This window comes from Heliangelus exortis, chromosome 3 (genome assembly GCF_036169615.1).
Source record: "Heliangelus exortis chromosome 3, bHelExo1.hap1, whole genome shotgun sequence".
Classification (NCBI taxonomy): domain Eukaryota; kingdom Metazoa; phylum Chordata; class Aves; order Apodiformes; family Trochilidae; genus Heliangelus; species Heliangelus exortis.
Window position 1 is genome coordinate 30,578,513 of NC_092424.1, and position 15,453 is coordinate 30,593,965.

Sequence of the window (15,453 nt, forward strand, 5' to 3'; positions counted from 1 at the left end):
TAAAATGTTAAATTTGCTTCGAAGATTAAGGAATGCAACAGACATACAACAGATTGGTCTGAACAATCTTGCTACCATCTTCACTCTCAATGTAACCTTTAACTGAAAAGAGTCATGCAAAGGGTTATAATGAAATCAAATCCCTTAATGCAATATGGCTAAGAAGCAGCTACACATTCCCTTTTGTTCTACTAAGCATACTGCATTTTTTGGATGCAAGTTTTTGCTCAGGGCTACTCTGAAAAGAATGTTCAAAGTTTAAATCAATGCAATAAACAGCAGGGGGAAAAAAACCCACAAGTCTGACATACTGGATTCTCTAGGACTTGATTAAAAATAACTGACTTGTTACTCTATTTAGATGGACAACAAAACATTTGTAAAGCAGAAGCCAAAAAGAGACTCGAAGAGCTGGACTATGAAGGGTGAAGGCTTAGAGGAGCTGTTAGTTTTAAATAAACCACAGTTCCAAGGCATACAAACTAAATGAACAGATGTTCTGTAACTAGTTTAAAGATATAAATTTCTTCCATAGCATATATCACAATTTACAGCAACATGTCAATCAAACAGTCTCTCCTTAAACAGTAAAACACAGTTGATTAATATATATATAGGAGTCTTTCTGCCTTTCAAGAAAAATATGCATGTTCAAAATCTTAAAGCCACGGCAGTTTTCAGAAGTTCAACACCTTCCTCTCTTACTACCATGCCTGGAACATGGTTAGGTGGATCTTGTATTTCTGCAGTCAGCCTCCCAGGTTTCCCAAAGTGACTGAAACATCTTATTGAAAAGGGAACAATAAACACATTTCTAACCAAGCACGTACATTTCAAAATGCATCTCAACAATTCCCTAACCAATGAAGTAGGAAAAATTATGTACAAAACTCACCAAAAACCTTGGCATTGTCTCACCCAGTTAAACAACAGAGTTTTTGCTTGTATCCTAAGTGTTTTACACTAAACAATAAATCAGTCGTTTATAATCATCCCTTCTCCTTTTCAATACAAATTTAAGGAAAAGGAATATTCCTTCCAATGTTCTTTTAATCTGAAAAAAATGCTTTGCAAGCATAGTCCTATCATCAGGAATATTTGTTATGAAATGTAGATGCAAGGCTATGATAATTACAGTAGCTTCCTTTCTAGTCAGAAATGTCGTTATAGTGGAATGTAATGTCTGTCTTTACACCTAGGTCAGTAATTTTTCAGAGGGGCAAACTGTTATGAAGACTTAATTCCACCAAATATAACCCTGTCTAATGAACTTCAAAGAAGCAGACAAATATGTAAAAGCTGTATAGTTTCAGGTCCACAGCATCCATGTACCAAAAGCATTTTTTCCTCCAGGCAGAGGGTGAATATCCTCTTGATATTCTATGGCTATACTAATAACAGTCTTCATAAACCATCATTACTTATTACAGATGATCAATTAAATTAAGAGTAAAGCAGACTGCAAGATTCAATAAGAAACTTAAACTGGTAAGAAAACTCCCTCCCACACACCAACCCGTACCTTATCCATGTCCAGTGTTGTTTCTATCATTTCCAGAAACTTTGAGAAGTCAGAGTAAATATCATTAAGAGGTGTTATAAACACTGCCAACAACAACATCTGGTGAGGTCCTGTTAAGAGAAAAAAAAAAAAAAAATTATCAGTCACAAAATGCCAAAACTTTACCAGAATTCATTTATCCAAGATAAACAACACAACTATACAGTTGATTAATTTTTATTAATATTAGTTCTTACTATTTCACTGACACACGCATTACCTTTTTCTAAGACTGGAGTTACCTGATTTCTATTCTGATTAAGTTTGTACCTATTCTGTCATCTTAGCTCATATATGGTTGTATTAAGTCCCTTCCATTATGCATAGAAGTACAGAAAAACAACAGTTTGAAAGTAAATATGCTGTCTGAACATTATCTATTCTTCTACATAAAACACTGAAATGGCTTTGGTAAAAGAAGTATTCAACAGCAATTTTCCAGATATAAAGAAGTCGTCTTATCATGCATGCTCAGAGCTTTTAATTTCTCTTAATTAAAAAAAAAAACAAAAACCAAACAAAAAACCTGGGAATATTTGGTACGTTACTATATGGATGTAAATAGAAATTGAGGTGTATGTGTTTTGGTTTTCTTTTCCCTAAAAAAGAAAAGACCACCTACTCTAACCAGATCTTTATAGTTACTGATCTTACCACTATACATGAAATCATCAAAATGAAATGTTTCTTCCAATGTATTTTGCTAGCAGTCTGCAGCACGAACTACAATTGCACAGCACACATGCTGGCTGGAAATCCTTAGACTGCTGCACATTTTGAAAGCAAAATGCAGTTTGCAGTTAATACAGCTTGCACAGGTAATGACAGTTTTGTAAAAGAAGTATTTTCTTCAGGCCTGCAAATAAGCATCTAACCAGCAGTCAGCTGTGAAAATGCTCTGTCAGTAAATGAATGTTTACATCTTTGCAGTGAATTCAAATTACAATTTAATTGCAGAATTATTTGAGTTATTGACTACATGATTTACACAAAATGCCTCAAAAAGACTCTAGTACTATGGATGTCATAGCTTAGCAGTTAGGGCAGACCACAAACCTGAAGACAGAATTCCTCTCTATTCCCCGCCCTCCCCTCCAAAAAAAGGGAAGATAAAAGGGGAATAAAGACTGCAGACTAAGTTGGAATCTGAAAACAACTGGGTACAGATTTACTAACACAAGGGAAAGGTAACAACATAAGGGATAAAGTAACAAATAATAGAAATATATATATAACACAACCCCATAGATATGGGCTCCAACAAGCACATGGTGATCTGGTTTTAAGGGTCAGCAGCCCAGCCAGCAGCAAGTGGAAAGAAGAGTGAGAAGCTGCTGACTTTGCCCATCTTCATAGAGTATGGGCAGGAAATGAGAGGGAATAAATCCCTCCCTTTGCATTCCAGCCCTCTCAGAGCTCAAAAGCCTTCTTTCTTTACTTCCTCCTGTTCAAACAGTGACATTCCACCCCTTCCATTCCCTTTCTCTCCATACTCATTCACCCGGTGATGCCCTATCTTTAAACAAGATTTTTGTTCAGTCCAGGCTGCAGATCCTCATCATGGCAGTTTCTCAAAGAAAGACAAAAGGCACAGGGTCTCTCGGGGTTCATGCCCTCATGTGCTGCAAACTCTTCCTGAGACTCTTGGATGCCACTGCATAATCCTGGGGAAAAAACTACTTAATACAACTAATTACTATTATATAAAAATTAAATCTGTACAAGGTGAAACTAAATACTCTCAACTAGAGTTAAGTTCCTCTGTGGTACACAATGGACTTCCCCATCTTCCTGCATAATCCACCAAGTTTGTCCTGGACCTTGAGCAGTAACAACCCCACAGATGGGTTTATCTTTGCCCAAAGCAGGAGATATCCAAACAGTTTTTCCCAACAGGTTCTTTCCATTCACAACAGGGACTTTATCCCCATCCACTGTATGTAAAGGGTCTGATTGAGCAGGACCGGCTCAATTGATAGATCCCCTGGTGTTAACTAGCCAGGTGGCTTTTGCCAAATGTCTATCCCATTGCTTTCAGGGTGGTTTTCAGCAAGCCATTGTAGCGTTCCATTTTTCCAGATGCTGGTGTATGATAGGGAATATGGTGTTTCCACTCTAATCCATGCTCTTTAGACCAATTGTCCATGAGGTGATTTTTGAAATGAGTCCCTATATCTGACTCCATCCTCTCTGGGCTACCATGCTGCCACAGCACTTGCCTTTCAAGCCCCAGAACAGTACTACGGGCAGTGCCATGAGGCACAGGAACATTTCCAACCACCCAGTGCTTGCTTCAACCATTGTGAGCACAGAGCACTTACCCTGGCGAGTCTGAGGGAGTGTGATGTGATCAGTCTGCCAGGCCACACCAGACTTGTGTTTACACCAACGTCCCCTGTGCCACAAGGGTTTTAACCATTTAGGTTGTTTGATTGCTGCACATGCATCACAGTCATCAATAACCTGTGTAATAATGTCTAAAGTTAAATCCACCCCTGGGTCAGGGGCCCATTGGTACGTTGCATCTCGCCCTTGGGGATCTGAAGTGTCATGGGCCCAGCGAGCTAAGAACAGTTCACCTCTGTGCTCCCAGCCTAAATCTGTTTGAAACACTTTAGCTGCCCAGTCAACCTGATGGTTTTGCCATTGTTCTTCACTGGCCCCACTCTTAGGTACGTGGTGTCCATGTGCTGTACCCTTACCTTTAGTGTCCCTTAACCAGGCAGTGATATCTTGACATAGAGTGGCAGCCCAAATAGGGACAACTGGCAGCACAGGGCATTTCCATCCCTTCAGCCACCCCCACAGGGCATTTGCTGCCATCCATGAGCCAGTGTAGAGCACTGGCCACTTTTTCCTCTGAGTAATGTCCAGGGCCAGCTGGACGGCTTTTACTTCTGCAAACTGCCTGGATTCATCCTGCACAGCTGCTTGAGTGATGTGTTGTGTAGGCCTCCAAACTGCAGCTTTCTACCTCCACTGTCTTCCTACAAAATGGCAGGATCCATTGGTGAAGAGAGCAAATTTCTTCTCATTATCTGAAAGTTCATTATATGAAAGGGCTTCCTCAGCACGGTTCACCCTCTCATCTGGTGGCATTCCAAAATCTTTACTTTCTGACCAGTTCATAATCACATCTACAATGCCTGGATGATCAGGGCTCCCTGTTCAACCTCGCTGTTATCAAGGCAATCCACTTACTCCAGATGGCTTCAGAGGCATGGTGTGTAGAACAGATCCTCCCCTTAAACATCCAGTTCAGAACTGGCAGATGCACCACCAGGAGGAGCATTGCCTCCGTATCAATCACTTCTGAAGCAGCTTGAACTCCTTCATAAGCAGCCAATATTTCTTTCAGTTGGAGTGTCATTGGCCTCTGAACCTTCATACTGCCAACTTCAAATCCCTAGGGGTTGACCTCAAATCCCATCGGGTGTTTTTTGCCAGAGGCTCCAGATGGAACCATTATCACTGGCTGCAGTGCAGAGCATGTTTTTGATCTCCTGTCCTGTTCAGATAGGTCCCAGGGCCACTGCATGGACCATCTCTCATTTTATCTGCTCAAAGGCCTGTTGTCGTTCAGGGCCCCATGTAAAACCATTTTTCTCTTGGATGACTTCATAAAGGGGTTTTACAACCTGAGTGTATCCAGGAATATGCATCCTCCAAAATCCCACTGTGCCCAAGAAGGTCTGTATCTCTTTCTTATTAGTGGGTGATGACATGGTTGCAATTTTGCTGACCACATCCATAGGAGTGTGCAGGTGCCCATCTTGCCATATAACTCCCAGGAAATGGATCTCTCTGGCAGGTCCCTTGACCTTGTTTCTCTTTAGAGAAAAACCAGCTTTTTGTAGTATGCAGATTACCTTCCTGCCTTTTTCAAAGACTTCTTCAGCAGTATTACCCCATACAACAATAGAATCATAGAATCATAGAATTGGCTGGGTTGGAAGGGACCTCAGAGATCATCAAGTCCAACCCTTGATCCACTACCGCTGCAGTTACCAGACCATGGCACTGAGTGCCACATCCAGTCTCTTTTTAAATATCTCCAGGGACAGAGAATCCACCACTTCCCGGGGCAGCCCATTCCAATGTCTGATCACCCTCTCAGTAAAGAAATTCTTTCTAATGTCCAACCTAAACCTCCCCCGGCACAACTTGAGACCGTGCCCTCTTGTCTTGCTGAGAGTTGCCTGGGAAAAGAGACCAACCCCCACCTGGCTACAACCTCCTTTCAGGGAGTTGTAGAGAGTGATGAGGTCTCCTCTGAGCCTCCTCCTCTCCAGGCTGAACACCCCCAGCTCCCTCAGCCTCTCCTCATAGGATCTGTGCTCGAGTCCCTTCACCAGCCTGGTTGCCCTCCTTTGGACCTGCTGCAGGACCTCGATATCCTTCCTGAACTGAGGGGCCCAGAACTGGACACAGGACTCGAGGTGTGGCCTCACCAGGGCTGAGTACAGGGGCAGAATCATTTCCTTGGACCTGCTGGCCACGCTGTTCCTGATACAGGCCAGGATGCCATTGGCCTTCTTGGCTACCTGGGCACACTGTTGGCTCATGTTCAGCTTCCTGTCAATCCAGACTCCCAGGTCCCTCTCTGTCTGGCTGCTCTCCAGCCATTCTGTCCCCAGCCTGTAGCACTGCATGGGGTTGTTGTGGCCAAAGTGCAGGACCCAGCACGTGGCTTTGTTGAACCTCAATGTACTGCAGATGGTCTGGAGCTTCACCCTTCTCCACTGCAGCGTGGAGCAGTCTGTGGCAAATGGTGGGGCTATGCTTCCACCCCTGAGGCAGTCGTTTCCATGCATTCTGGAAATTAGTTTGGCAGTAAAAAGAAATATAAAAACTGACATTATGGTATCAGAGGAAAACAGACAAATCTCGATGACTAAATATACTTAAACCAGTCATTTTTATGGTACAAAAGGTCTTAGAAAAAACGATGAGGAAAGAACAATGACCGTAACACAAACCAGGATAAAATATAGTACAGGTTTAGTGGAGGTGAATCATACATGCAACATCTGAGATAACTGCCTAAGACTAAGGAAAATCTGTAGACTTAAGCTGAGGTCTTCTAAAACTTTCAAGATGGTGTCACATGGGATGCTAAGTTGCAGTACTGACAATACAATGATCAGAAAGCAGATAAAAAGGACATCACAGACTTGCAAAGGATGAATGAGCTGGAAGGACATCAAGCAATACAGCTCCTCCAAGACTCATAAAAGCATCTATCTTTTTAAGATATGTGAATTAATGGTATGAATATGCAAAAGAAGGACACTTATAAAGTTCAATAATTATGCAATGTAGAAGCTATGAGCAGATTAAACCGGAAGGAAATAGATCAGGAACATAACTGACCTTGAAAAGTGGGCTAATAGAAATTAAGTAAAGTTTAACAGTAAGATGATGCATTTATTGATACATAAACTGATTTCCATTATGAGGAGGGGAATAATCAGCTGCAAGTGACAACAGATGGCAAACAGCCAAGTTCAATTACAGCATAGCTCTAACACACGAGTGCAACAGTCAAGGAAAGAACAGTGTTGGAAAATGCAATAAGAGGTTTCCAAAAGGAGACAGGGGATAGCCAAGCCACTCTATACAATATGGTAAAAATTTACCTGGAAGCCAGCATGCAATTCCTGTATTCTGCATAATTACAGGGTTAAAATTAAAAGTGTCGGTCCAAGATGAGCAGGCAAATGCTTGAGCAGCTTCTTGAAGACAGACATTTTTTAAGTACTTAGATTTTATGCCTCAGCAATTTGAGTAATGAACAACTGGTCTCTTTTGCCAGCAATAGCAAAATGACTTGATGACTCAGTGTCCTTTCCAGTCTTATGAAGGCTTTTATGTGAAAAGAATAAAAAAGTCATCTTCACTCACTACCCTCTCCTCAGTTTTCATTATCCATGAAAACAAGCATCTCAACAAAGAAATGCTTCATACTGAAAGGCAATCACTGCTGATCACTTCATAGTGAATTGCTTTATCTCCCCATACCCATTCATGAGAAAATGAAGCTCTCAAGCTTCATACTCAGAATACTCAGAATTGTTAAAAAACTTATTTTGATCTCCAACCTCTTGATGAGCAAAAAGATTCTGTACAGACTGAAACAGGAAAATTATCAGATCCAGTTGGAATTTGTCACACACAGATTCAAAATTACCAGACCATTGCTGTACTTCAAGCAAGGGCACAGGAGTACAAATAAAAATAATACATTTCATTCATTGTAAATTACCTTAGATATATAGCTGATAAATGCCCTACAAAGGCCAAATGATGCATGAGTAAAACAACAAGAACCTTCTGCAGTCTATTAATTTTCCATATGGTGAGCTTAGCAGTTTGCCTTACACAGCTTGCTCCTCAAAGCTTCTAAAAATTGTTTTCCTACACCAATTATGGCACAGAAACTATGTTGATCCAAATTAAAACAAATAGAAAAAGAAGGAAAGACAGGAAGTGAGCATTTCCAACTAATATCTCAGTTTAAGATGGAAAATCAAGAGCTCCATGCTAAGACTAAGATAACAAGATTCTGAAAAAGGCAAAGGGACATGGCACAGGCAGATAAAGCATTGCACAGCTCTTAAAAAAATACACTTGTATCTGCCAGTTTCTTCTCAGTTTTAGATCTTTACTGGTTTTGGAAATTCCACAGCCAGCAACCAAAAATTAACTTAAGATTAATATTTTAGAAGGTAAGTTTCATTACTTGAAGTCATGAAACTACACTATAGAAAAGCATAAGATATATTACTGTCTACTCAAACAGAGGAAATAGGGCTTGGTGCTTGCTTTATGCAAAGAGATTAACAAACAAATTAATGGGGTTCTACAAAAACACACTTTCCAAGAGGTATCAAAAAGTAGCAGGACTGCTACTGATGCATTGAATCATTCCCCTGTTATAGTGACACTAATCAGAGTGCCAGGGGTTGGGAGGGACCTCTGAAGGTCAACCAGACCAACCCCTGTGCTATAGCAGGTTCACCCAGAACAGGTTGCAGAGGATCATGTCCAGGCAGGTTTTGAATGTCTCCAAAGAAGGAGACTCCACAACCTCTCCTCAGCCTTTTCCAGTGCTCTGACAGAGCACATTCTAAAGTAACAAAGTTTTCCCTCATGTTCAAATTGAACTTCCTATGTTCCAGTTTGAGCCTTTTATACCTCATCCTATCACTGGGCACTACTGGAAAGAGTCTCTTGACACCTGCCTTCTAGATATTTATAAATATTGGTAAGAAGACCCAGGTCCCTCAGCCTTCTCTCATAGGAGAGATGTTCCAGTCTGGTAATCAGCCTCATAGCCCTCGGCTGGACTCTGTCCAGTAGTTCCTTGTCTTTCTTGTACTAAGGAGCCCAGAACTGGACACAGTAGTCCAGATGTGGCCTCACTAGGGCAATACAGAGGGGGAGGATGACCTCCTTCAACCTGCTGGCCACACTCCTCTTAATGCACACCAGGATGCCACTGGTATTGCTGTCCACAAGGGTACACTGCTGGCTCATGGTTACCTTGTTACCCACCAGGACTCCCAGGTCCTTCTTCACAGAGCTACTTTCCAGCAGGTCAACCCTAACCTGTACTGGTGCATGGGGTTATTCCTTGCCAGATGCAGGACCTACACTTGCCTGTGTTGAACTTCATTAGGTTCCCCTCTGCCCAACACTCCAGCTTGTCCAGGTCCCCCTGAATGGCAACCCAGCCTTCTAGTGCATCAGCCACTTTCCAGTTTTGTATCATCAACAAACCTGATGTGTGCACACATGCTCTTCATCCATGTCATGGAGGAGTATGTTGAATCAGACTCTGCTCAGATTACCAGACCACCATCCAACAGTTGAAGTATTTCAGCTACACACTAACTGGAAAGCTTTTTTATGTAAAGATTTGGCTAGGTTTATTTTTCAGTATTTCAGAAATTCAGCTCATTTCAAATTTGAATGTCTTTTAAGCTTTATTTCTACATCAAAAGTAAACATGTAAAAAGTAAACTCTGGAAACCTATGCATTATCAATACAGAATAAAACATCAAAAATAGACAGGGGAAGCATTACCTTCATGTTTTTCTAGTGCTTGTACCACATTAGGCAGTTGATTAATAGCTTGATACATTCGGTAACAGTCTTGTAAGTTTGCTGCTTGTCTCTGAAATTTCTTTGCATGACGGTTAAGATCTGGGAAGCGACGTAAAAGATCTTCTTGAAGGCACTGACGTAGCTCTGGATCCACTACAAAAGCTTCAACCAAATTCAACCTAAATGAGAAGTTCATAACAATGATTAGCATGGCATGGTCTATAATTCTTTTCTGTCACTAATGAAATGAAAACATTTATTTGGCAAGTTCTATATGTCCTTTCTCTATGGCTGTATCCATCAGCCAACTTTATTAATAAAAGAACAAATGAAACCAGGACAATGCATGAGGTGAGAAAGCAAGGGTATTTAGCCTATGTCATGCTTCTGTAACTAAGAGTTGGGGTATCTAATGAGCTGCACCAAGTGAAAATGTCCCAAGCACAAATGCCAACATCTCTTCTGTAGATATGTCCAGAATCTCAGAATCTACTTTGACATTAATCTTTTCCCTGAACCATAAACTAAGTCATCCAGTAGTCTATGAAAGAACACACATTAAGTAGGAAAAAAAATACTTTCGGCAAAATTCAGCTGCCAGTGGTCAGAGTCAGCACTGATACTGTGGAGCTGTTCAACCCTGGATCACAGAATCAGAATCCTTGAGGCTGAAAGGCACGTCTGGACACTGACTACTCCAACTGCTTTGACTCAAAGAAGGCTCAGCTAGAGTCAGCTGCCCAGGACTCTGTCCAGTCACATTCTGGGTATCTCTAAGGACAGCCCCGGCATCAGCTCCTGGGATACTTCATTAGTAACTGGACTTGATGCCCACAAACACAATCCTTTGAGCCTGGAGTTCCAGACCAGCACACTGTCTACTTAACTAATCTGTACTTCATCAGATGTGATGGGAGACACTGCCAAAAGCCTGCTGAAGCAAAGATAAACAATATTCACTGGTCTCCCATTACCCAACAACCTCATCCTTTTATTGTAGAAGGCTATGAGGTTCATCAGGCATGATTTTCTCTTTGTAAATCCATGTCAACTACTTCCAATCACAATCCTGCCATTAGTGCATTCAGCTATGCTCTACAGTATTATTTGCTCAGTCACCTTCTTAAGGACAAGATGAGGCTGACCAACCTGTTACTCCCTGGACTTTTTGCCCTTTTTGAGGACTGGAAGAAAGCTAATGCTTAAGGACAAGATGAGGCTGACCAACCTGTTACTCCCTGGACTTTTTGCCCTTTTTGAGGACTGGAAGAAAGCTAATGCCACTCCCATCTTCAGAAGACTCCTCCAACCATCATGGCCTTTCTCAGACAACCAAGACAGGTCCACAACGACTTTGTCCATCTACCTTAGTGCTTGTGGGTGTATTCCTTGGGTCCCAAAGACTTGCGTGTATCCAATTTGTTTAAATGTTTGCTGGCCTGATCCTCCTCTAATGAGGCTGCACTTTCTTTGCTCCAGACTTTGCCACTGGTTTCAGGCACTAGGGATTCCAGAAGGCAAATCCTACCAGTAAGAAACACTGTGAAGAGCTGTACAAGAAAGAGGTGTAAGAAGCCTTGTCTGGGGCCTCCTCCTCTTCAGTCAAGAGATGCATTCAAGCTGCACTTGTCCTTGATTTTCACCTGAACTGTGCTGCAGCTATGCCTGGCCATGTATCCCACTGATCCAGACTGTGACCTGTGTTCCTTACCTCACTTCAGATCATCACTATGGATTTGCCTGCAGACTGCTGGCTGCAGCTAGTTACTGTCAACAGATGTACTCTGGTTGCATCATGTAGGTATTGGAAAACTGTGCCTTTATCAACGAGGGCACTGTCTCCACTTGCCCTGTTGTCACCACTGACTCCCAGCTTGTCTTCTCTTCAGCATGCCTTAGCTTCTGCTCCTTGGCATTTTGGTGGTTGTATATTTTTTTAAAATGTGAAATAAATATTCTTTAAGTGCTGGCAGCAAGCATAAATCTCTATGAGAAGTAACAGAGCACTAAATTACATTTTTCTCAGTAGAATGTAAGAGAGCTTTCATACATTTCTTGATTTCTTTTTTGCACCAGCTGATGTTGTGATCTTCACATATTTTGCATTACTTTGCACTTGCAGTTAAATGAAAAGAGGTTAGATACTGTTCATTTTGAAATGCCAGAGTTCAGTGTTCTTTGGTCACACTTCAGGAATAAAGGAATTCTGTTCCCTTCATAGACCTCCACATGTTACACTGTGCTGATTTCTGGTTAGTCACATTAACATGCTATCTATCAGTATCTTGGCTTTGGCAGAGGTGTTAATTTCATTTAGAGACATGGAAGCAGAGAAAGAGAAGCTTTCACCAGTTATTTTTACTGTTTTGCTTAACAGTGGAAAGTTGCATCAGTTTCAATAACGAGAATATTTGTGAACAGCATTGGAAATGGCTTTTTTTTTTTTTTGTCATTTTGAAAGTAGTAATCTCACTGCTCAGCAATCTCAGCAGTGTTCTGCAGAGTACTAAACACTTGAAACAGTACATAGATGTTAACATGGTACACTGACTCAGCTAATTAGCAGTCAAGAAACAAAGTCTTTGTCAAAGTAATGCAAGATAAGGAATGTCTCTCTGTTGCAGAAAGTGTTCTGTCCACAGCACTCTGGTGAACCTTCTGTATTACAATGAACAAAATAAAAGGACAAGAATCCTAGCTCTACAGATATCCATTCAACCACTGCATCAATAAATCAAATAGACACTGCTGACCCATAGTAGTGCTTCGTTACCAAAAAAGGACAGGAAATATAGAAAATCTCTAAAAGATATAATAAAGTTTCAGCACAGCTTGTGAGAAGTAAACAGGAATTTACCTAAGATACCTACAACAGGAATGCAGAAAAGACTTGTGCAAGTAGTATCGTAACAGTCAAATGATTTCCAATTCTGGCCCCTGTTAGTATTTCTGAGCAGAATTTCTAGCTTTCATGCTTCTTTTAAGTATTCTGGAGGAATAACAATAATTAAATTTTTCTGTCACAGCACATATCTTGCTTAAAAATCCCCACAATATAGCTAGCAGACCCGACTTAAGACTCACATCACAAACCTTTCTCAAAAACACTAGCAGCAACTAGTGACCAAACACACTCTTTAAAGACCAGATGGTTTTTCAGTACCAGAAAAAAATGAAAAGAAACCCCCAACACAACCTAACAAAGACACCCAATACAATTAAACAGCTTAAATATATGTCAAATGCCTACCTTACTATCCCCAGGGGATTACAGAAGGAAAAAATATATTCTGAAGATCCTCCCCTCAAGGTATCTTCAAGTCCTGTCAGAACTTAACTGAAACTAGGGGCAGTATCTGGCAACTTGTTCCTCTTCACAAGAACCAAGCAACTTGGTCATTTTTAGCTCCCTCAGCTGGCTCAACAGCCTGTTGGAGAAGAACTTGTCAAAAGCATTTTGAAAGCTCTAATTTATTCTGGGTTTTTTTTAATCCTTTGTCCACAACAATGACAAGTTCAAGGAGTTTTCAAATCAACATGACACAATTTTCTTCTGCCAAAATTATGCTAATTAGGCTAACATCTCATGATCTTCCTACTACTAATCTATCTTCCCCCTCCCCCATACATTTGACAATCATGAATAAAAGGCTGACAAGTTTGTGTTCATGCCACACGTTGTGTAACAATTTCCATGGTAAGAATATGAAAGGCTGCTGAATAGAAAGGGCTTCATGTCAAAAGCTTTCAACTATAAGACATGCCTAATGCTCAGAAGTAACAATGAAATCAAACAACAGGTTGGTTTTAATATAAAGCTTTCCTACAGGGAAAAAAAAAACAAAAACAAAAACACACACCAGAAGAAAAAACATCTAAAATATCCAAGAAAATGTAATCAAACAACAGCTGACAACATCGGGCAAGACAGCCAAAAGGGAAAGGAAAATAAGGTAAAACTTTCCACTACAGATCTAAGACAAGGTAACAGAAACAGGAATTCTAACTAATGAAGCCACACTACAGTATAAACAAAATCTTTGTTTCAAGACAGTTATTTTAATTTGCAAATTAAACCACAAAAACAGCAAAGTTTCAGTTAATGTAAATGAAAACCAACATGAGTAGTTTTCTTGAACTTGCTATTCAAAACCCCAGGTATTTGCCAGTTTTGCATTCTGTGCAATAGAAAAGTAAACCTAGGGCTGGTGTGCTCTTCAAGTGAGAAGAAAAAATGAGACCCATCTCCAAGTTTCTGTTGGATATTCTGGAATCTAACCAAAGGCATTTAATCCTTTCCTATGTTTTATTGTTGATAAGAAGCAACTCCTGGACATACCATTAACACATGAAAGACTAACACTCCACATCAAAAAAATACTACAAAAATCTGTTTTCAATCCAGTAAATGGAACACACTTTCCCAAGTCTCATCACAATGCTTCTGTCTTACCAAGTTTTACATCTCATCTGACATAAGAAAAATTGCTTCTTCCTTTGCTACATCTATGCAGCATTTTTCATCACAATTTTAAGGTTATTGAGCTCAATACTGCCACAACACAGAGGTTGTCAGGTGGGTTTAATTGTATTTCTAGGCTTTTACAGAGGTAAATATGGAAATTTAAGTTAAGAGGAAAACATTAATCAAATCTGGTCTGTATACAGATTTTAGCAGGATGAAAATGTAGCTGAGGTAAACCCTTCCTGGACATGCATTACCCAGACATATGAAACTGAGAAAGTATTCTTTTCTAATCCTACAGGAATCACCAGAAAAAGGTAATAATCTACAGATTCATGTACCACCTCTCAAGAAGGAAGGCAGGGCAAAGCCAAGCCAAGCCACTGTGTCAACTGTTCTAGTTGGGTTTTCTTTTCTACACAAAGCACTTGAGATTTTAATATGCTGGAGTTAGACCCCACTAGAGCAAGTTGCTGAATAAAACCAGCATTTTTTTTCTAGTCAGAAATAAGAAAGGCACTATACAGAGTTCCTTTATAATCTTCTACCCGGTGATCCAATTTTTCGCTAGAAATCATCACCTCTATCACAAAAATCAATGAAAATCCATCCTCAGGTAAGCATTACCTTAAATTTGCAAAGTTCTTTTCATGACAAAGAACCCCAGCAAGCTTTGAAGCATTAAGACAGACCCCTAAGATGGGCACACAGGAACCTAAATCAGTTATCTGAAGCCTGATAGTGAGGAGGACTTTACTCCAGCCCACATCTTAGCAGCATAAAAATCATACTGACCATCCAAGGTAATTTTGCCTAATACAATCAAAGCTGTTACATAAATTTACAAAAATAACACCCAAAATCTCTCAGTCAAGCACAAAGAAATAACAACATAAAAGGCCTAAACAACCCACACGTGCTTTTGGAAGTGCTTAGGAATACACACAAGATTTTATTACGAAACTGGGGCAATCTTTGCAAACAATTTGAAATAAAAACACAAAACCTGAGGAATAAGGAACCAGCAGCCTTAGAGAGACAGGTACCATCCAAAGTAACTTCACTCACAGACCATAGGGTTTTATTGTCACTCATCATTTCAGCCCCCCACCTAGTTTACACACTCGGCTTACACCGTACACAGACTGGCAGCAAGCCTCCAGCTGATGGCAGCATTGACCCAAGCAGCAACAGCAGCCTTGCAGGGGCCACAGCATAAGCACCAGTTCTTTCAGTTCTTTCAGTACTTTGAAGACAAACGACCAGAATCCAGGTTTGTATTTCATCAGCCACGCCAAACATTGCTCTCTGGATGAG

The 15,453-nt window shown here is 40.6% G+C and overlaps 1 protein-coding gene across 1 annotated transcript in view; it reads right to left on the bottom strand.

The window, feature by feature from the left end:
* The window catches only part of MSH2 (mutS homolog 2), a 49,646-nt gene that overhangs the window by 17,570 nt on the left and 16,623 nt on the right, over positions 1 to 15,453 (bottom strand). Inside the window, exons 7-8 of the mRNA XM_071739838.1 lie at positions 9,651 to 9,850; positions 1,523 to 1,632 (exon numbers count right to left, since the gene is read on the bottom strand). Of these exons, the coding sequence (XP_071595939.1) occupies positions 1,523 to 1,632; positions 9,651 to 9,850 (310 nt within the window). The remainder of the gene's footprint in view (positions 1 to 1,522; positions 1,633 to 9,650; positions 9,851 to 15,453) is intronic.